This window comes from Dendrobates tinctorius, unplaced genomic scaffold (genome assembly GCF_039654945.1).
Source record: "Dendrobates tinctorius isolate UK_male_01 unplaced genomic scaffold, ASM3965494v1 ptg000134l, whole genome shotgun sequence".
NCBI lineage: Eukaryota > Metazoa > Chordata > Amphibia > Anura > Dendrobatidae > Dendrobates > Dendrobates tinctorius.
The window spans coordinates 9,030,423-9,053,984 of NW_027361802.1; the positions used below are offsets into that span (position 1 = coordinate 9,030,423).

The 23,562-nt window shown below is 42.0% G+C and overlaps 1 protein-coding gene across 2 annotated transcripts in view; it reads left to right on the forward strand.

Moving 5' to 3' along the window:
* Positions 1-13,564, forward strand: part of ENTREP1 (endosomal transmembrane epsin interactor 1) — a 208,633-nt gene extending 195,069 nt beyond the window's left edge. For both annotated transcript variants that reach the window (XM_073543712.1, XM_073543709.1), the window contains exons 10-11: positions 8,598-8,887; positions 12,985-13,564. In XM_073543712.1, the coding sequence (XP_073399813.1) occupies positions 8,598-8,887; positions 12,985-13,191 (497 nt within the window). In that variant the 3' untranslated portion in view covers positions 13,192-13,564. The remainder of the gene's footprint in view (positions 1-8,597; positions 8,888-12,984) is intronic.
* The last annotated feature ends 9,998 nt before the right edge of the window (positions 13,565-23,562 follow it).

The window sequence follows — 23,562 nt, forward strand, 5'->3', positions numbered from 1 at the left end:
CAGGTCTGTGAGAGCCAGAAATCTTGCATGGTTTTAAGTGACCAAATACTTATTTCCCACCATAATTTGCAAAATAAATATTGACAAACCAGACAAGGTGATTTTCTGGATTTGTTTTCTCATTTTGACTGTCATAGTTGTGTTCTACTTATGATGTCAATTACAGGCCTCTGTAGTCTTTTTAAGTGGGAGAACTTGCACAATTGGTGGCTGACTAAATACTTTTTTACCCACTGTATAAGGTTAGACAGACCTGAAATCCTGGTCTAACCACTATGATGTTTGACTCACTCAGCTGCTCTAAGAGGGCTTAAAATTCACCCTTACATTCCGCTCTGTTAAAATGTCATGCTCCACCTCCTGTGTATGCCCTGGTAAGGCCGGGGTCACACTTCAGAGAAACTCGCACGAGTCTCAATAGCCGGCACTGCCGCTGGCACTTGGGATCGGAGTGTGCGGCTGCATGTATTTCTATGCAGCTGAGGTATTGAGACGCGAGACTCTCGCAAGTGTGACCCTGGCATTAATCTGAGAACAGGTCACGGTTTTGCTGCAGCAGTTCTCAACACTGTTGCCTCTGGTGTGGCATTAAGAGTCTCTGCAATCATGACATCTTCCAGTTTGGCTTCGGGGCAGGCTCAAAGGCAAGAAGCTTCCAGCGATTCCCAATCTCGCCATGGCCTGAGCAAGTTTTTCCACCACCTCGTATAGGCCTTGCTACTTAGCTAGGAACTTGCTCTCTACCCGAGGGGATAAGCACCAGCATGCAGTCCCTGGGCAGGTACTGCCTCAGCCTCGCTGAATGGTTATACACCCTTGCCTGTGCCTGGAGAAGATGTGCCTTCACGAGAGGCATCACTTTCACCATCCTCTCCTGCAACTGGTCAACATGCTCTATGATACTCCAGTTTGGCATGACCTCGGCTTCCCAGGTTTCCTTGGCAATGTCTAGGACCCCTGCGGATGTCAACCATACAGGATCTCAAACGGAAATAAGTCAGTGGAGGCTTGAGGAACTTCTCTGACGGAGTAGAGCAGAAACAGAAGCAGATAGTCCCAGTCTCGGCCATCCTTCTCAATTACCTTCTTGAGCATGGCCTTTAACCCCTTTCTGACATCGGACATTAGGATCAGTCCATGTGACCTGGGCCAATTTGACCATGGATGGATCATTACGTTATCGCGATCGCACACGGGTGGTGTGCGGGTGATCGCCGTCAGGTATCAACTGATTCTGATTGTGGTTCTGACAGTCACATCTTGGCACCGTCCAGGTTGAAAACTAATTATTCACCAGACATGGATTACGGCATGGGACAGAACAACAGGCAGATATGGTATACTGTTGTATTTTATTTTAGTTTTATTACATGAGAACGAGGGCTTCGGTGGAATAGGTGTTTGGTGAGTATAACTGTGTTTGTGTTTTTTAAATAAAAAAGTAAAACTGTTTTATTTCTATTAAAAGGCTTTATTCTGGCTGTGTCTTTGTTACCATTCCAATAGGATTCGTAAAGGATAGGTGTCTTATAGACGCTTCTCCATTACTAAGCCGTGAGCTTGATGTCACCTGGCAATACAAAGGTGACACCAACCCCACAAATATGAACCCTACTTGCCACCATTACAGGGTAAGTGGGAAGAGCCAGGCAAAGCTCCAGAATTGGTGCATCTAATAGATGTGCCTTTTCTGGGCAGTTGCAGGCTGCTATTTTTAGGCTGGAGGGGGTCAATATCCATGACCCCTTACTAGCCTGAGAATACCAGCCCCCAGCTGTGAGCTTTAGCAAAGCTGGTTGTCAAAACTGGGAGGAACCCCACGCCGTTTTTTTTAAATTATTTAAATTAAAAAAAACAGCATGGGGACCCCTCTATTCCTGATATCTAATCTTGCTGAAGCTGGCACCTGAGAGATGCAGCCCCCAGCTGTGAGTTTTGCCTGGCTGGTTATAGAAAATACAGGGGAACCCACGCCGTTTTTTTCATTTATTTATAGCGGAAGCGGACGGCTGATGAATACCCCCATCAGCCGCTTCTGCTGTCACTGGTATTAGCAGAAGCAGGGGTAGGCTGATGGCAGTAATAGTTCTATCAGCCGCCACCTGCTGTCTCTTTTATCACTTAAGGCCGGGATCACACATGCGAGGAATACGGCCAAGTCTAATACGCGGAGTGTGTGGCCGCATAGCAATGCATTCAGCCACAGGCTCCGCTCCTGAGTGCCGGCGGCAGTGCCGAGTATTAACATGCGAGACTCAGCCGTATTCCTCGCATGTGTGATCCCGGCCTAAATGTAACTCTCATCATTCTCTCCTGCTCGCGCCAATCGCCAACAGAATCGGGAAGAATGATGAGAGCCGTGTTCAGCACCCGGTGCTGTGGAACAGCGCTTACTATAACGCGTCCTCCCCATCGCTGATGCATGTCACATGGATGACATCCATGTGTGTTATGCGTATGCACGTGTGCGGGACTTTTTGTGGCCCGTGCTGACATTTAAAAAACGGACATGTCAGCCTGTTTTGCTCATGGACTCATGGTCCGTGGAAACACACTGACATGTGCACAGACCCATTCACTTGAATAGGCAAATAGTGCTCTGTTCCTCCCAAGTCTCTCCATATGGCTAATTAGTACTGTACAGCCACATGTGGGGTATTGCCATGTTCAGTAAAAATGGTGGGACAGATTTTGGTGCCATTTTTACCCACTTCTTGTGTGAAAATGTAAAATCTTTGGCTAAAAATGTAGTTATTTTGTCTTCACTGCACAATGGTTTAAAATCCTGTGACACACCCATGGTGTCAAATATGATCACTGCACCCCTAGATGAATTCATTGAGAGGTGTAGTTCATAAAATGGGGTCACTTATGGGGGGTTCTGCCGTTTTGGCAACTCATGGGCTCTCCCAGTGGGTCATGGCACCTGCAAACCATAACAGTAAAATCAGGCGCTCCTTGCCTTCTGAGATTTGCACTGGGCCTGAAAAATATTCTCTGATTACATGTAAAGTATTGGCGCACACACAGGAAAAAATGGACCTCAGTTTATTGTAAAAAATAATTTTCTTTTAGCCCTTATAAAAATTAAAAACTTGGGGCTAAAACAACACTTTAGTGGTAAAAATGTAATTTATTCTTTCTTCACTGCTCAGTGGTATAAAATTCTGTGAGGCACATGTGGTGTTAATATGATCACTATACCCCTAGATTCATGGGGGAGTGTAGTTTGTAAAATGAATTCACATATAGGGGGTTTCTGTTCTGGCACCTCAGGGGCTCTGCCAATGTGACATGGCATCTTCAAACCATTCCGGCAAAATCTGCACTCCAATATGGCACCTCTTCCCTTCTGAGCTTTGCACTGTGCCTCAAAAGTAGTATTCCCCCACATATGGGGTATCAGCATACTCAGAACAAATTGCGCAACTTTTGGGGTTCAATTTCTCCTTTTACCCTCGGTAAAATAAAAAATTAGGGGCGAAAAATCATTTTTGTGGACAAAATATGATTTTTTATTTTTTCGGCTCTACGTTATAAACTTCTGTGAAGCACTTGGGGATTCAAAGTGCTCACCACACATCTAGATAAGTTCCTTGGGGGGGGTCTAGTTTCCAAAATGGTGTCACAAGTGGGGGGTTTCCACTGTTTAGGCACATCAGGGACTCTCCAAACGCGACATGGCGTCCAATCTCAATTCCAGACAATTTTGCATGAAAAAGTCAAACGGCGCTCCTTCCCTTTCAAGCTCTGCCATGCACCCAAACAGTGGTTTACCCCCATATATGGGGTATCAGCGTACTCAGAACAAATTGCACAACAACTTTTGGGGTCCAATTTCTCCTGTTACTCTTGTAAAATAAAAAATTGTGGGCAAAAATATCATTTTTGTGGAAAAAATATGATTTTTTATTTTTACGGCTCTACGTTATAAACTTCTGTGAAGCACTTGGGTCTTCAAAGTGCTCACCACACATCTAGATAAGTTCCTTTGGGTTTAGTTTCCAAAATGGTGTCACTTGTGGGGGGTTTCCACTGTTTAGGCACATCAGGGGCACTCCAAACGCGACATGGCGTCCAATCTCAATTCCAGCCAATTTTGCATGAAAAAGTCAAACGGCGCTCCTTCCCTTCCAAGCTCTGCTATGCATCCAAACAGTGGTTTATCCCCACATATGGGATATCAGAATATTCAGGACAAATTGCACAACAGCTTTTGGGGTCCAATTTCTCCTGTTATCCTTGGTAAAAGAAAAAAAAAATCTGTAGTAACTTTTTTGTTAAAAAGTTAAATATTCAATTCATTTTTTTAAAAACTTTCCAAAAATTCCCGTGAACCACCTGAAGGGTTAATAAACTTCTTGAATGTGGTTTGAGCACCTTGAGGGGTGCAGTTTTAAGAATTGAATCACTTTTGAGTATCTCATATAGACCCCTCAAAGTGACTTCAAATGTGATGTGGTCCCTAAAAAATGGTGTTGTAAAATAGAGAAATCGCTGTTCAACTTTTAACCCTTATAACTTCCTAACAAAAAATATTTTGGTTCCAAAAGTGTGCGGATGTAAAGTAGACATGTGGGAAATGTTACTTATTAAGTATTTTTGTGACATTTCTCTGTGATTTAAAGGCATGAAAATTCAAAGTTGGAAAATTCTGAAATTTTCAAAATGTTCGCCAAATTTCCATTTTTTTTTTCACAAATAAACACAAGTCATATCAAAGAAATTTTACCAATATCATGAAGTACATGTCAAAAGAAAACAGTCTCAAAATCCCTGGGATACATTGAAGCGTTCCAGAGTTATTATCTCATAAATGGACAGTGGTCAGAATTGTAAAAATTGCCTCAGTTATTAACATGCAAACCACCATCGAGGGTAAAGGGGTTAAGGTCTTATTGAAACATTCGACTAGGTTGTCTGTCTGTGGATGATAGACTGAGGTTCTCAGCTGGGTAAGTTTGGAAGACCTTGCACAGCACCTACATCACCTTGCTCATGAAGGGGGTTCTCTGGCCTGTCAAGATTACCTTTGGCAGGCCTGTACTAGCAAAAATATGGACAAGTACTGCTTCAGGGTACTGGGTCGCGTAGTCCATGACCACTAGGATGTATTGATGCCCCCGTACAGACTTAACAAAGTGACCTACTAGGTCCATGGCAATTCTCTCAAATGGGAGCACTATCATAAATAACAGCACTAGGGGACTTCAGAAGTGAGAAGAGGGAGCGGTTATCGGGCAGGTGGGGCAGGACTTACAATAATTTAGGATCTCCCGGTGACATCCCAGCCAATAGAACCTCCGCATTATTCTCTTCTGAGTTTTCTGTACACCCAGATGCCCCCCAAAATATGCAAATGGGTCATGTCTAAAACCCTCTGCTGGTAGGGTCCTGGAACCAACAGCTGCTCCACTATCTTACCTCCCCCAGTTTGGCCACCTGTTACAATAACTCCCCATTGACTGCAAAGTGTGGGAACCTGGCTATTTAATGTTGGCAGTTCCTGGATTTGGTGTCGGTGATAGTTCCGTATTCTCGGTTTGTGGTTGCTGACCCAGGTTACTTGTCCGTAAACGTTGTGCCTCTGTGCTTGTGTGCTTTGCTGTGTATGACCCGGGTTGTCCTCTAACTTGTGCCTCTGTATCTTGCTTTATACTCCCTTGTCCCTCCTGGTTATCTGACCCCTTGGCTTGTCTCCGATTACTCTGTCTTATCCCTAGGTAGCATGCTTTTGTCTGGCTTTTGACCCTCGGCTCTCAGTTGACTACGTTTACTTTCTGTGCCCTGTACTCCGTGCGCTCATTTGCCTTCCCTGTCCTCACGTGACTGCTTAGTTCCAGTTCCTGTGCTCACTGCTTAGTCTCAGGTCCTTGCGCACTGCGTGCCTGGTTCCTTCACTCCCTATGCTCGTTCATGTGCCCCCTGATAGCGCTCCCTAGGCTGCACCATTGGTGTCATCACAGGCATCCTGTAGTGCAAAGTCATAATACGCTTTTTGGGGTTCGCCCGTCAAATATGGCACCAGCACTTACGCCCACTGCCCTTGAGGAAGTTTCTCCTAGTCAGTCACCCTCTGGAAAAGTGAGAAAAGCTTTTGCGTCATCCCTGGGGGTCATTTTCTGCATGGCCCGTCTTACAGCCTTCCGGATGTGGGCATGATCAGCTGGACTTGGGGGTGGGGTGAGACTTGGGGTTGTAGCAGGCAGTAGTGTTGTGAATTCTATCTCTGACTTCCCTCTGGTGATTACTGAAGATAGTGGAGCTGGTCAGATTGAGAGTTCTCTTTCTGGGCTCCCTCTGGTGGTTGCTGGGGGGTGGTGGAGCTGATCTGATTGACAGAGGCTTGCCACCTGATAATGAGGAAGACGATTGGGGATGATTGGGATTTAAGACAGCTGACTCCCTCTATACCTGCAGGTGATTTTCTTCCTGTGCCTCCTGAGGTCTGATGTCTCCTGCACTTTCCCTGTATGTTCAGCTAAGTGGTTCATTTGCTATTCTGTTTGCATTTGATCTGGTTTTGTTTATCTCTGCTTTGTGCCGGTCAGCTAGCTGGGGCTGTGCTGAATCACCGCCCATATGTTACTGCATGTGCCAGTTTGTTTTTTCCCCTTTTATATTGGTCTCTTTTTGCTTTGCTTTCAGAATATACCAGAGTGCTGATATAGTGGGGCGAAGTCGTGCGACTTCAGTGTTTTTGTGCATCAGATGTATTGGACTTTTTGCAGGGTTTTTTGCGTGATTGCAGACAGTGTCTTTCCTTTCCTGTCCTGTCTAGTCAGTGTGGGCCCCATCGTTTGCTCAGTCTATTTTTCTGCCTGCGTTTGTGTTTTCATCTTGTCTCACCGACAATATATGTTTGGGGGCTATCTATTCCTTTGGGGTCTGCTCCGGGGCAGTTTAGATTTCCCCTTTCTTGCTTTAGGCTTAGTTAGCTCTCCGGCTGTGCCGAGGCGTCTAGGATCATCGTAGGTACGCTCCACAGCTACTGCTAGTTGTGTGGACAGGATCAGGGGTCTGCATCCGCTTAGTTACCACCCTCTCTGGTTTTCTGTGGCTTAGCCTGGGCCTGCTATCCTCCTCGGTGACCCATTCATAACACAGTAGATTGTTTGTCTCCTGCTACTTCTGCATCAAGTGTTTGATTATGTCCTTTATGCTGCTGAACATCTCCTGCTGGATGGCGGCTTTTACCCAGGATGTCCAACATTTTCTGTAGCAGCTACACGTGTTCCTGGAATTCTTCCCGCTTGCGAAACACCAACTGTGATAGGTTGACTTACTTAGCTGCTCTCAGAGGCAGACACAGGAACACTTCTTGGGTTAATCTTCTGCTGGTTTATTAAAGCACGGAATAATCAATTGCAGGATGTAACAAAATAAACATGGCCTTTCGTGTATAACGGCAAAACAAAAGATAGCTTATAGCACAGTGCAGATATGTGCAGAATCTGCCCGCTAATGATACAGTACACTTTAGTTCCCACTGGAGCTACCGCCTGGAGACTTCCCTGTCTCCAAACACACAGCAGAGAAAAAAACAGTAGCTGGACATTTAACTTCTCCAACCACACCCTTGGGGAGGTGATATGGAGTGTGGCCATCCCATCCATCTCTTACAGCCACTCACAAAAAAAACAACCCTGTCATGGCTGATTAAACCCTCAGCACATGCTTGAGAAAAATTTCTGAGTTTCACATCACAGAAGATAGTAATTTCCATGACACATAGCTCCTCCTTACATACAGTGCCAGTGACCCTGTCACACCTGCTACATGAGTCAGTGTGGAGGTAGGGGTCGTGCATTTGAGTTTAGCTGTGTCATTCCCTTCTATTAACTCCGCTGCTTACTAAGTGTATCAATAATCACACTTATGTCTGCTGTGCTCAAGTAACTTGTATTCGCTCTGCAGTGAGATCAGACTGACATTACATTTAATATAGTAGCAGCCTGTCTGTTCTGGACTACTCTTGTGTGAGATAAAATTATACCCTGCTCTGATTTCACTGCAAAGCCAGCACAACAGACTTTAAATGTGATATTGACACTTTGAGCTTCATCTCCGAACAGGCAGGGTGGGGGTGGCCTTTACAACATTGCTGAGAGAACTAGGAGAGGAGAGCTGATATTAGGGTTTGTAATGTGATACAGCTAAACTCAGTTGTGCTGACTCTCCCCCCACAGGGACTATATCTAAAAGGTGTTACTCATCTGTGCTTTCTAAACGAAAAGATGGTTATACCAGGAGATCAGAGCTGCATCACTACATTTCACACACTAAGAAACCTGCTCTAATCTATTGTGGAGCATCTCCTTTTGATTGGTCAGCATCCTACAGGTAGGAAAAGTACACGACCCCAGTGAAAATTGTCTGACAACTCAATAAGTGCCAAATACTTTGATTGCTAATATCTCCACAATGGAGAGCCAAAATAAGAAAAAAACATTTTAGATTACTCTACAGCTACTATTACATCACGTGTACAGTTGAACATGAAAAATTTGGTGTTTCATAATTATTTATTTTACTGAAAGAAATGAACTGGTATTAGAGCTTGCTGAAATGCAGTATATTCTAATTTTTGCATATAGGTGCAGTTCCAAGCTGTGAAGCAGCTACACAGACGGAACTCGGGCCACCATTGATGACTGTTACCATGAGACGTGCTTTAAGAGCAAAAGCGGTTCGATCAAGACCTAGGTCATTAGTTGATTACAGATCATACATGGACACTAAGCTTCTGGTGACAAGGTTTTTAGAGGAGCCATCTTGTCACATGTCTGCAGATGTCCATGAACTGGTAGAAAGCATCAAAACTGTTTTAAAATCTGATGAAGAACACATGGATGAAGCCATTTTAAGTGCCAACTTCCTTGAACAGGTTAGTTAACCTTTATCAAGCTTTATGTCAGCTATGCCTAAAAAATTATTATACACTCCTTAGTATTTAAACTTCAACAATAAGAAGGAAATGTTGTGGAATTATGGGAATCATAGGATCGATTGACATGTTATTGATATGCAAATTATGAAAAAATGGAAACAAAATCTCGATTCATTCACTATCGAGTATGAGCACCAGGTGCGGAAAAACACAGACATACATGCTTCGGCATACAGTGGGTACAGAAAGTATTCAGACCCCTTTACATTTTTTACTCTTTGTTTCATTGCAGCCATTTGGTAAAGTCAAAAAGTTGTCAGTCAGAGAGCCTATGTATGCAAATATCAAAGAATGACCATCACTTCCAAACAAAGAACAGGTGTGAAGAGGTACAAACTAAGAGTAGCCATTGCCATACACAACTAACAAATAAAGTTGCACTCTGTAACACTATAGCATGAAATATATATTTTCTAGAGCAGTAATGCAATAATGCAATTTCATATACAGTGGGTACGGAAAGTATTCAGACCCCTGAAAAACACCCCCATAGCATGATGCTGCCACCACCATGTTTCACTCATGGGATTGTATTGGGCAGGTTCTATCTTCATCTCATCGGACCTGAGAAACTTATTTCTCATAGTCTGGGAATCCTTCATGTGTTTTTTTTTTTTTTAGCAAAATCTATGCAAGCTTTCATATGTCTGGCACTGAGGAGAGGTTTCCATCAGTCCACTCTGCCATAAAGGCCTGACTGGTGGAGGGCTGCTGTGATAGTTGACTTTGTTGAACTTTCTCCCATCTCCCTACTGCATCTGTGGAGCTCAGCCACAGTAATCTTGGGATTCTTCTCCCATGATTCCTCAGTTTGGCTGGATGACCAGGTCTAGGAAGACTTCTGGTGGTCCCAGACTTCTTCCATTTAAGGACTATGGAGGCCACTGTGCTCTTAAGAATCTTGAGTACTGCAGAAATTCTTTTGTAACCTTGGCCAGATCTGTGCCTTGTCACAACTCTGTCTCTGAGCTCCTTGGCCAGTTCCTTTGACCTCATGATTCTCATTTGATTTGACATGCACTGTGACCTGTGAGGTCTAATGTAGACAGGTGTGTGCCTTTACAAATCAAGTCCTATCAGTTTATTTAAACACAGCTGGACTCAAATGAAGGAGTAGAACCATCTCAAGCAGGATCACAAGGAAATGGACAGCATGTGACTTAAATATCAGTGTGTGAGCAAAGGGTCTGAATACTTATGACCATGTGATATTTCAGTTTTTCTTTATTAATAAATTTACAAAAATTTCTACATTTCTTTTTTTTCAGTCAAGATGAGGTGCAGAGTGTACATTATTGAGAAAAAAATGAACTTTTTTTGAAATTACAAAATGGCTGCAATGAAACAAAGAATGTAAAATTTAATGGGGTCTGAATACTTTCCGTACCCACTGTAGTTCATGTTTGCATGAAATATACGTGATATATAAAGACAATTTGACATATTTATCAATACTGTATAATCTTTTGACACAGAGATGTATAGGTATTTCAGCGCTGGGGTGCCTGTGTTGAGTATGTTCAGGGCAGCGCTCCCTCCACATGTAGTAGATTCCAACTAGATTATATGTTGCCTGACATTTGTGTCCAAGGCCTGTTTCACACTTCCGTTTTTTGACGTCAGTCAAAATCCGCCAATTTTCGAAAAAAACGGATCCGCCAAAAAAGGGGCGGATCCGTTTTTTTCTCCCATAGACTTACATTAGCGGCGGATCTTGACTGACGGTCGTCCGCCCCACCCGTTTTTTGACAGATACGTCAAACTGTTAGCGTCTCACGGGCGGATGAGACGGACTCTGCAACGTTTTTTCCGAGCGACGGTCCGCTAATTTATATTGTGCATGCCCGGCAGATTCGCTGGAGCAAGGCTTTTAACTCCTGAGTAGCGTTCCGGAACAACCGTGCAAAGAAAAAAATTCTCTCTCCTTCCTTTTTCCTTTTTTTTTCCCCCCTGACTCGTTTTCCTTTAAGTTTCGGTCACTACCTGCTAAAGCAGATCCGTCCAAAAACGGATCCAGTAGCATCCGTTTGTGTCACAACGCTGACGGCTCCGTTTTTTAACAACCTGGCGGATTTGGACTGACGTCAAATAACTAAAATGTGAAACAGGCCTTAGAGCAACAGCCAGATGTCAGTCTATTGCCAGTGCTCATGCAGACGTGCTCCCATCAGTCACACACGGAGCAATCTCAGAGCACTGAGGGATACCATGTCAGCCATCTCGGTCCTTCTTCTATGAAGCTTAGCTGCAGGCTTAGCTTCAACAATTTTCATTATACACTGCAATACTGTGGTAGTACAGTATATAGTCTAAGCAGACAATTGCAGATTATTTTTTTACTTTATTTTTAGACTCCTAAGAGTTTAGTACCCTAATGGGGACTAAAAATAAGGGAAAACATAATGAAATAAAGTTTTTAAAAATAAACAAAAAAATGAAATAATATATAAAATTTGAATCACCCCCCCCTTTTCCCAATTAAAAATATAGACATTTTTTAAACATTTGTACCAATCTAGTCTGTCAAAATATAACATTAATTATTCCATATAATAGATGCTGTAAAGAGAAAAAAAAGCCATAATTGTGGCTTTTCTGCCACCATACATACTTAAAAATGCAATAAACGGCAAACAATATGTAAAATATACGTACAATTATGAGCTTCCTGGTTCATGTACAGCAGGGGTGGGGAACCTCAGGCTGTTTATGACCCTCTATTACCTTTTATCATGCCCTTGGGCAGATTCCCAGGGGGACTGCAGTGTTTGGGCTGGCAGCTTTATTTCGACAGCCATTAATCTCTTCTTGCTCTGTGAGCGTATGCAAGCAATGTTCACTACTGAATGCTGTGGCGCATGCAATAAAAGATTATGTCCTGACACCAGTGCCAGCGTCAGGGTGTACTTTGTGGGCGGAGTTAGAGCACGGTTTGTACAACCCCCAAAGGGCGGTATAAATATCCAAATGGCCCTTGTACATAAAATAGACTAATACATGTATTGCTATGTATCAGGGTAAATTTTAACTCCATTCATGGTCTATGGGTATATGTAGTGTCTCCTCAGCTTATCTGGCTGGAATCTATAGCATTATTCATCCTGAGCTTATAATTTGTGCTCTCCCCTTTCCAGCAGTGTAGTATAGCAGAACTGACAGTGCATGCTCTCGCTCTAGTTAGTTCCTACCTGCTTATGATTGGGACAACTCATACAGGCACATGTACACTCCATCAGTGAAAAACATACTAATAACACCCACTTGGACCTCAGTGAAAAAAATCGCTACACAACAAAGAGAAATTAAAAAATAAAAACCACGTTTTATTCCGCTCACTATTACATTGTGGGTCCAGTTGAACATGAAAAATTGGTGAAAGGTCCTCTTGTAGTAAACCCCTACAGCCACAGTTCATGTAAAAAGACCTATATGCATCACTATAGATAACACCAACAAGCAAAAGAATGCAAGCAAAATAGAAAAAAATATCAATTTATTCAAATATAAAAGCTAAGCAGCATGATAGTATTGAGACAACACAAATTACCCTGCATAGTTGAACCATCTAAATAGTATTTCCTGCATATACTATCCTGCAATGAGTAAAACACAAATGTTTTTTAAGCGAAAACGTTCACAAGACACTTGAGAGGACACCCCGGTATCTTCTGGCCGTTTTTTTCTCCTTTCCAACTACATAATTTGTAAAGTAAGGAGCCGACGCTTCCGGTCACTCTTTAAACCGCTTGGCATTTGGGGAAATCTGAAGCAGTTGAAAAACGTTCTAGAGCCTGGCCATATGAACAGTAAGTAATAAAGTAATTTTCACCTAGAAATTAATATGAAGGTTGAGTTTGTTCTGAGCATTCTTTACTATAGGACGGTTTTTGGAGTGAACACTCTAAACACGTCTGAAAAAACGTGACCACACTTTTAGTTAGTAAAAATTGGACAGTTCAGAAACTATTTGCTTCTTTTTATATTCATCTAATGTTTTTTATTGATTATATTTATTCTTTTCCACAAATGTCTAGGTAATGGGGCCAAGTCAACAGACTGTGTCAGCACCCCAGAGAAGGCCATGCAGAAGACAGCCAGGTGTTCTACATTTGGACAGCTGTGGGGATGTCAGCACTTTTTGCGCTACTCAAACCCAGAGAGACAATAGCATGAGAAGACAAAGAACTGCAAGAGAAAGACCTCACAGTCTTATCGGAGTTGTGCGTGAAACTATACTATAACAGATAAATAAGCCATTGAATAAGCAAGAGAGGTCCTGTTGTCTCGAAAGACTAAGGCATGCAACTGTTCCTTGAACTTGCCAACTAGGAAATCCTCATATGAATTTCCTGCTGAATAGTTAATCGGAATTTGGTTTCTTTGGCCATAACCAAAGATCCATCAACACGTTGAGGGTTCTAACGTATTTTCGCATTTATAGAGCATGGGCCAGTGTGGACTGTTCAATTGTAAAATGCCCTAAAGCCTAGTAGTATATAAAATTCTATACATAAGCTGTAATTTACAGGAGCCTCAGGGGTACTCCGTGCCAAGGTATGGTGACATACTGTAAGTGGCATTGTAATGAAATAAATGAACTTCCAGTCTACTTTTCATCTTTGCATCTTCACAGCGGCAGTTTTATGTGTCACCTATGTGCGTTACAATGTCTCAAGTATGATAATCAGCTGAGAGTACCAATCCGATTTTGCTGGCTTGTTGGGATCTATATTGCATTTGTAGAGCATCTGAACCAACTAAATAGTGGAAACTTCCCAGAAGTGACTCCAGTATGGAAACTACACAGAGTATTTACTCAGGAGTATTTTAGGAAATGTTAGCTTTATTTGAGGTTCTAAGGGCACCACTTTTGGGTATCAATAAAACTTTTGTGGATTTGGATTCTCTTTGGGTGCAAAAAATGGAAAAAATAGCAACCTCAATGATGATTTTTTTTTGTTACAGTTTCCACTGAGTGGTTTCCTTCAATACCAAATTGATGTCTTTTTTTTTATGTTTGACTACTTTTAAACACAGAAAACACCTTATTTCTATTTATTTATTTTTTACTCCATTTACCGTGAGGCATAATTGACATGGTAACTTTATTCTGTGGGTCAATACTATTGATGAGCGAGTATACTCGTTGCTCAGGTTTTCCCGAGGATGCATGCATGAATATATGTGAGAATTCCCTAACAAACAGGCAATCCCCACATGTATTCAGGCTGTCTAGCAGCCGCAAATCATGCAGCTGCATCAACAAAAACTAAATCTCCGAGCACGCCAAAATTCTCGGAGGACACCCGAACATGCTCCGAAAACCCGAGCAACGAGTATACTCGCTCATCACTAGTCAATACGGTTACGATGATACCAAATTTATGTATTTTTTTCAGCATAAAAAAAACTTTAAAAATATAAAATGTTTTTGTGTCACCATATTCTTAGAACTTTAACTTTTATTTATTTTTTTTATTAAGATACCCAAGTGGGTCATACTTTTTTGCAGGACGAACTAAATTATGTATTGGTACTATTTTGGGTTAGATAACTTTTTGATCACTTTTTAGTCTAACTTTTAATTGCTATGAATATAAAAATAATGTTGCTCCTCAAAAGTAGAATATCTCTCAATAAATTGGTGAAATGAGAACATAGACAGGTGATTGATCACCTGTATGAGTTGTGCTAGGCTTTAGGTACAACTCTAATGAAGCATATTAGATCCTTTCGTGGCTGCACCTCCTCATCCTTATCTACGGTCCAAGGAGCCTACCATCAGTAAAAAAGAGCAGAGTTTCAATATGAGGTAGCTAGGCTTTTGAAATGCATTAGCTGTTATCAATGAAAAAAGGTTTTGTTTACATGCAATGCTAAAATAATTTTTAAGCAGAAAGAACATAAAAACAGCAATTCTGCTTTTTCCTGCTGCACACTGTACAACCTGAACTATAACATTGTCACATTATTTATGGCGATACATTATTTATGGCGATACAGAAACAAAATGTTTGTAAAACATCGTTTTTAGCTTGCAAAACTAGCGAATAATTAAAAAAAAATATATAAATCTGTCATTGCTATTATCGAATTGACCCAATGAATAAAGTTGTCGTATAACTTTTACAGCACAGTGAACAGTGTAAAATACAAAAATAACCAAATTGCTGTTTTTTGTTCATTCTGTGTTTGAAAAGTAGGAATCAAAAGAGATTAAAAAAAAAATTATATGTACCTGAAATGATACCATTAAAAAAATTATAGCTCTCAAAATATGGCAACAAACAAAACAATTTTATATTTAAATGCATTTTTGTTATGTAAAAGTTGTAAAACATAAAAAGCTATATAAATGTGGTATCACTGTAGTCACACTGACCTGAAGAATGTGTTATCAGTTTATTATAATGAGACTGAAAATGATAGCATATACAGTGGGTACGAAAAGTATTCAGACCCCTTTACATGTTCCACTCTTTGTTTCATTGAAGCCATTTGGTAAATTCAAAAAAGTTAATTTTTTTTCTCATTAATGTACAATCTGTACCCCATCTTGATGGAAAAATAAACAAATGTCGAAATTTTTGCAAATTTCTTAAAAAAGAAAAACTGAAATATCACATGGTCATAAGTATTCAGATCCTTTACTCAGACACTCATATTTAAGTCACATTCTGTCCATTTCCTTGTGATCCTCCTTGGGATGGTTCTACTCCTTCATTGGAGTCCAGCTGTGTTTAATTAAACTGAAAGGACTTGATTTGTAAAGGCAACACCTGTCTATATAAGACCTCACAGCTCAGAGTGCATGTCAGACCAAATGAAAATCATGAGGACAGAGGAACTGGCCAAGGAGCTCCGAGACAGAATTGCGGCAAGGCACAGATCTGGCCAAAGTTACAAAAGAATTTCTGCAGTACTCAAGGTTCCTAAGAGCACAGTGGCCTCCATAATCCTTTAATGGAAGAAGTTTGGGACCACCAGAAGTCTTCCTAGACCTGGCCTTCCAGCCAAACTGAGCAATAGTGGGAGAAGAGCCTTGATGAGAGAGGTAAGGAAGAACCCCAAGATCACTGTGGCTGAGCTCCTCAGATGCAGTAGGGAGATGGGAGAAAGTTAAAGTCAACTATCACTAGAGCACTCCACCAGTCGGGCCTCTCCTCAGTGCCAGACATATGAAAGCCCGCATAGAATTTGCTAAAAAAAAACATGTGAAGAACTCCCAGACTATGAGAAATAAGATTCTCTGGTCTGATGAGACGAAGATAGAACTTTTTGGTGATAATTCTAAGCGATATGTGTGCAGAAAACCAGGCACTGCTCATCACCTGCCCAATACAATTGCAACAGTGAAACATGGTGGTGGCAGCATCATGCTATGAGAGTGTTTTTCAGCTACAGGGACCAGAAGACTGGTTGAATTGAAGGAAACATGAATGCGGCCAAGTACAGAGATACCCTTGATGAAAACCTCTTCCAGAGTGCTCTGGACCTCCGATTTGACCAAACGTTCACCTTCCAACAAGACAATGACCCTAAGCACACAGATAAAATAACAAAGGAGTGGCTTCAGAACAACTCTGTGACTATTCTTGACTGGCCCAGCCAGAGCCCTGACCTAAACCCAATTGGGCATCTCTGGAGAGACCTGAAAATGGCTTTCAACCAACGTTCATCATCCAACCTGACAGAATCGGAGAGGATCGGCAAGGAAGAATTTCAGAGGATCCCAAAATACAGGTGTGAAAAACTTGTTGCATTATTCCCAAGAAGACTCATGGCTGTACTAGCTCAAAAGGGTGCTTCTACTCAATACTGAGCAAAGGGTCTGAATACTTATGACCATGTGATATTTCAGTTTTTCTTTTTTAATAAATTTACAAAAATTTCTACATTTCTGGGTTTTTTTCTGTCAAGATGTGGTGCAGAATGTACATTAATGAGAAAAAAATGAACTTTTTTAAATTTACCAAATGGCTGCAATGAAACAAAGAGTGAAAAATTTAAAGGGGTCTGAATACTTTCCGTACCCACTGTATATACAGCATATGCGCTGTAGCATAGCTGTGAAGGACATGGTTAAATCCCAGCTCTGCATTGTTTGATTAGAAGCACTTGCAGTGTTTCTCTAAGAAGTAAGAAGTAGGTTCAGTGTGTAGCAATCTCATGAGGGAGTGTCTGCTGGAAGAAGCAGAGGTGAATGTATTAGCTGGTAAAGTCACAGGCCATATGCATCAGACTTGATATGTCTTGGAGCTGAAGAAAGAGACAGGCCAGAATCTCCCTCAAAGGAGAGTCTGCATAGGCAGTGTGCAGAGATCCGGCGAGTATCAGTGGTTGCTATAGACAATATTTGTTTTGTTTGACTGAGCTGGAGCTAGCTCAGCCATGTATGAGTAACCAGGATCAGTTCTGTTTAGTTAGTACCTGGACAAGGCTAGAGTTTTATGTTTATGATTTTGTTTTGATGCTGTGCAACCTGTGGAAAGCAATAAAAACTGCACCATTGGACCGTGCTTTGGCCTGTGTGAACACTACCTAGGGCCTAATGTCTACCTCAAAAACTACCACTAAGCTAAATCCCTACAGTACTTACTACAGATAAGAAAATGTGAAACTACCTGAGAGCTAGGAAGATGCACCTGGGTGATAAGAAATCTAGAATTCTTATTGGTAGAATAAGGTGTAGAAGATAAATGACATAAGTGTTGATGTTAATCACACCTGTGTTTGCTTGATAATAATCCCATCTCTTCCAGGTGGGGCAATCCAGGTTCTAGTTATGTTCCTGGTAGGAAAGATTTTCAGTGGGTTCTAGGAATATTGGGTACCAGTGGTTAACCCTGATGAAGGACAACAGCAATTGTCCAAAACACGTTGTTTATTTGCCGCTTCTGAGGCAGCTAGTGATATCACACACCGTATCCAGGAATGTGGTTGTCAAGAAAACTGCCAGCTGATGTGTACTTGTGTCTTATCACTGCACATGAACACACCTTTGAACACCTGGTAAGTGCCGCATCATCTTAAGACTCAATATTGTAAAATACGCTGAGTAAGGCTCCATTTACATTTATCTTGTTCTCTACACTGAGCACTTACCTTGGGGTTTCCATGAAAAAACTCCACAATATTATGGAATTACTTACTATAATGAGGCCGATGCATTAATTTAGGACTCCATCTGGTCTCTGTTTTAGGCATCGTTTTAGGTACAAAAGTGTGAATCTCAGTGCTTCCGCTAATGCATCCACAATCTTTTCAAGCAAAATTTGCTTTCCAAAAGCCAAATGCTGTAGTGCTGCTTCCTATCAGAGCCTTGCAATATGGTATTTACTATTTTATTTATTAGTGCTATCTTATTCTGCAGCACTTTACATACATTATCATCACTGTACCCAATGAGGCTGTTAGCACCATGCCGGTGTCCTGCTATGACAGGTAAAGTTTCCGGCGTGTTTCTTCACTCACCTGTGCTGCAGTCAGTTCTTCCCTTCCCCATGCTCTACATGCTTCCAGCCGGTCCTCTGGCCATGTCCTTGGGGCATGTGCACGTGCACTTCCACCCTCTTAAAGGGTCAGCGCTTGCACTTGCTATTTCCTCCTCAGCCAATAGCTGTGGACATTAAGTATATATTGCTTCCTCTGGGGAGGTGCCTGAGCAACCTTCCTGTTTTGTAGTCTAAGTTGTGTAAGGTTGCATATGAGTCCCTGGGGAACTCTGGTGCAAATCCTGCCTGCTGCACTCTGATGCAGATCCTGCCTGCTGCACTCTGATGTAAACTCTGTCTGCTGAATTCTAATATAAACTCTGTTCAAAGCTCACAGACAGGGGAAAAAAAGGACTTAAAAATCCTGTAAAACTTTTAGCAAAAACACATCATGAAAAGTAGCCTCACCAAACCATGTCCAATGACTAATGCACTCGCAGGACGCAGCAGGCTCCCACAGATAAAGGCTGGAGCAGCACAGGTGCCCTCCACTGATTAAAACACCAACCTTATCACTATAGCAGTGATGATGAAGGTGTTAGCTGCCTAGTGGAAAAAAGCACATAGATGGAGCTTGCTTAGGACATAAGTCACACAGGAAAGTGCAATGCACAGTGTCTGGATGACGGCTTATTTAAAAACGCCTATAATGGAAAGCGGGCTGTTCAACACTATATGTGCATCACACAGAAAACACAGCCATCACAAAGGAGCCCAGCTGCATCCTGCAAAAAATGATAAAAAGTGCAATAAAAAGATACAAAAATAATGCATATCATGAATGCATTAAAAGAGGTATTGGTTACTATTTTGGCCAAAACAGATAAGCTCGCAACCCAGCGTCAAGGATCCCCAATTTATGCATCATTTTAACATTTTTGATTTTCAAAGCCCTACCTTAAAAAATACTGTGAAGTAGTTTGTAGGATATAAATGCTCACCACGCTCCAAGATGAATTACTGGAGGGGTCAAGTTTCCTAAATGGCTTCACCTGTGAGGTGGTTTCTGCTGTTTTGGTACCTTAGGGGCTCTGCACAGAAGCATAGCATCCACAATCTATTCTAACCAAATTTGCACTCCAAAAATCAAATAGCACTCTTTCCTTTCTGAGCCTTGTCATGTGCGTAAACAATAGTTTTTGACCACATATGAGGTATCACCGTGTTGACGTGAAATTGTGTAACAAATTATGAGGTCCGTTATCTCCTCTTATCGCTTGTGCAAGTTACAAACTTTGGGCTAAAACAACAGTTTACTGGTAAAACAATTTTCATTTTCACATCCAAATTTTAGTTCTGTGAAGCAGCTATGGTTTCAAGCTCAACAACTCTTGTAGATGAATTCCTTGAAGGGTCTGTTTTCCAAAATGGGACGGGTCACATGTGGGGGTTTGTGATGTTATGGCACCTCATGAGCTCTGTAAATACGACATGGTGTCCTCAATTTATCATTATCACGTCGCAATATTCTAAAATTCTGTGAAACACCAGTGCGGTTAAGATGATGATCACACCTTTAGATGAACTCCTTGATTGGGTCACTTGTGGGAGGTTTCTGCTGTTTTGGTATTTCTGTGACTCTTGAAATGCAACATGAAGTTATTCTCCAAATACCAAATAACACATATTCCCTTCCTACCCCATCCATGTGCTCAAAGAGCAGGTTTTCACCACTACATTGCCACGTTCGAGAGAAATTGTGTAATACATTTTATGGTACAAATTCTATTATTACCCCTTGTGAAAATTAAAAATTTGCAGTTAAATACTTTCGTGAACAAAAATGTCATTTTTCTTTTTTCTTGAAGAGGTTGTCCACTACTTTTACACTGATGATTATGATAGGTCATCATTGTCTGATTGGCCGGGGTCCAACACACAGCACCCCTACCCATCAGCTGTTATCGGAGTCGGCTGCCACCGGCCAGAAGTACTCATTTGCCGAGCTGCTCTGTCTACTTGTTGTGGCTGCCACAGGGTACTGCACATCCACCTCCTGTTGCTTTGAATAGGAGGCGGATGTACAGTACCAAGCCCCAGCCATTACAAGTAGACAGAGCAGCTCGGCAAGTGTGTACTTCCGGCCGCTGGCAGCCGACACCGATAACAGCTGATCTGCAGGGGTGTCAGGTGTCAGACACCGACTTATCAGACAATTTTATTATTTATATAGCACCATTTTTTCCATGGTGCTGTACATGAGAAGGGGTTACACACAAATTACAGATATCACAGTAAACAAACTAACAATGACAGACTGATACAGAGTGGAGAGAGGACTCTGCCCTTTCGGGCTTACATGCTACAGGATAGTGGGGAAGGAGACAGTAGGTTGGTGGGTTGCAGCAGTTCCGGTGTTGGTTGAGGTGATATCACCGGTAGTGGTGAGAGAGAAGGAGGTAGCGGGGTCATTGCAGGTTGTAGGCTTTCTTGAAGAGGTGGGTTTTCAGGTTCCGTCTGAAGGATCCAAATGTGGTTGATAGTCGGACTTGTTGGGGCAAAGAATTCCAGAGAATAGGGGCTATTCGGGAGAAGTCTTGGAGGCGGTTGGGTGAGGAGCGAATAAGTGTGGAGGAGAGAAGGAGGTCTTGGGAGGACCGGAGATTACGTGAGGGAAGGTATCGGGAGATTAGCTCAGAGACATATGGGGGAGACAGGTTATAGATGGCCTTGTAGGTCAGTATTAGTAATTTGAACTGGATACGCTGAGGGAATGGGAGCCAGTGAAGAGATTTGCAGAGGGGAGAAGCGGAGGAGTAGCGAGGAGAGAGATGAATTAGTCGGGCGGCAGAATTAAGGATGGACTGGAGAGTCCAGGGAGCTCCCCCTAGTGGTGGCTACAGACAGGATATTACCATGTATTTCTGTATACATGGAGCTCCCCCTAGTTGTGGCTGCAGACAGGATCTTGTGTATCTCTGTATATAGGGAGCTCCGCCTAGTGGTGGCTGCAGACAGGATCTTATGTATCTCTGTATACAGGGAGCTTCCCCCTAGTGGTGGCTGCAGACAGGATCTTATCATGTATCTCTGTATACATGAAGCTGATGATGTATCCTAAAGATAGGTCATCAGTGTAAAAGTAGTGGACAACCTGTTAAATTTTTGTGTAGAACTTGAGTTGTTAACAACTCTCCTAACAGCAATTTTGAAAGAATTTGAGGGGTGCAGTAATGGTTTCACTTTTGGGGAGTTGCCAATATATACAGGTCCCTCAAAGTCACGCTAAAACTGAATAGGTCTGTAAAAAATTGTATTTTTAAATTTTCATTAAAAAAATGAAAAATTGTTGATAAATTTTAACCATTCTAACATCACCTTAACTGAAAACTGATACAATGAATTCCCTAAAGAATGAATCATCTCAATTCACTCTGAAAACCTGCTAGAGTATGATGAAATTTAAATATAACTTTTATTTCCTAATAAATATAAAATACACAAGCTCAAAGTGTATTCTTATTTATAAAATTATGCTGACAACTGGAGCCACTAATATGTTTGAACTACTACTCTCTTTTAATGAAACGAATACACTATCACATCAACAAACTGGAGCAAGTTCAGAAAAGAGCGACCAGAATGGTGACCGGTCTGCAAACCCTGTCTTATGAGGAAAGGTTGCAGGATTTGGGAATGTTTAGTTTGCAAAAGAGAAGACTGAGAGGAGACTTAATAGCTGTCTACAAATATCTAAAGGGCTGTCACATTGTAGAAGGATCAACTTTATTCTCATTTGCACAAGGAAAGACTAGAAGCAATGGGATGAAACTGAATGGGAGGAGACACAGATTAGATATTAGAAAAAACTTTTTGACAGTTAGAGTGATCAATGAGTGGAACAGGCTGCCACGAGAAGTGGTGAGTTCTCCTTCAATGGAAGTCTTCAAACAGAGGCTGGACAGACATCTGACTGGGATGATTTAGCGAATCCTGCTTTGAGCAGGGGGTTGGACCAGATGGCTCAGGAGGTCCCTTCCAACTCTACAATTCTATGATTCTATGATTCTATGATTCTTATGTGCTTCTTCATCTTAAAACAAAAGGATGTTTGAAAAATGATGCTAACGCAAAGTAGACATATGGACAATGTTATTTATTAACTGTTTTGTGTGATATGACTAGCTGGTTTAATGATATAAGCAAAATTTGAAAATTGCTAATTTGTCTAAATTTTCAGCAAATTTCAGATATTTTCCCAAAAAATGCAAAACTTATCGAACTAAATTTACCACTAAAATAAAGTACAATATGTCATGAAAAACAGTCTCAGAATCAGTAGGATACGTACATGCATTCCACAGTTATCCACACATAAAGTGCATCATGTCATATTTGAAAAATGTATTGCACAAAATAAAAAAGTAAACAGCAAAAATGGGCAAATGTACAGATATATGTAGAAAGGGATGCTACAGAAACCCCGTATAAATGACTGCCAATTGAGACAGGGGAAAAATATGTGCACACCCAATATATAAAAGAATATTTAACTTTAAAAGTAACCATATATAGCAAAAACAACAAACGGCAAAATTTATAAAAACATGAATAAAAATGTACATACATACTGTAATAAAATAATACAGGATTTGGGTAAGGTAGTCCAAAATAGTCACTCAGAATAGGTAGACTTTAACCCCTTCCTGACATGAGACGTACTATCCCGTCCACGGTACCCGGGCCCGTATGACCGGGGACGGGATAGTACGTCTACCGCGATCAGCGGCGCCCACGTGGTGAGCGCCGCTGATCGCGGCCGGGTGTCAGCTGATTATCACAGCTGACACCCGGCACTACGTGTCAGGGGCGGTCACGGACCGCCCCCGACACGTTAACCCCTTGCACACCGCGATCAAACATGATCGCGGTGTACCGGGGGTTAAAGGGAAGCATCGGCAGGGAGGGGGCTCCCTCCGTGCTTCCCTGAGCCCCCCACGGCAAAGCAATGTGCAGCGCTGCTGCGGGGGGCTCCTTTCCTCCAGGCCCCCGAATCCAAGATGGCGACGGGGGCCTTCGGGGGCCTGGGGAAGCTGGCTTCCTCAGTGCCTGCAAAGCGCAGGCATGAGGAAGCCTTGTGCACTGCCTGTGACAGATTGCTGATCTGTCACAGTGATC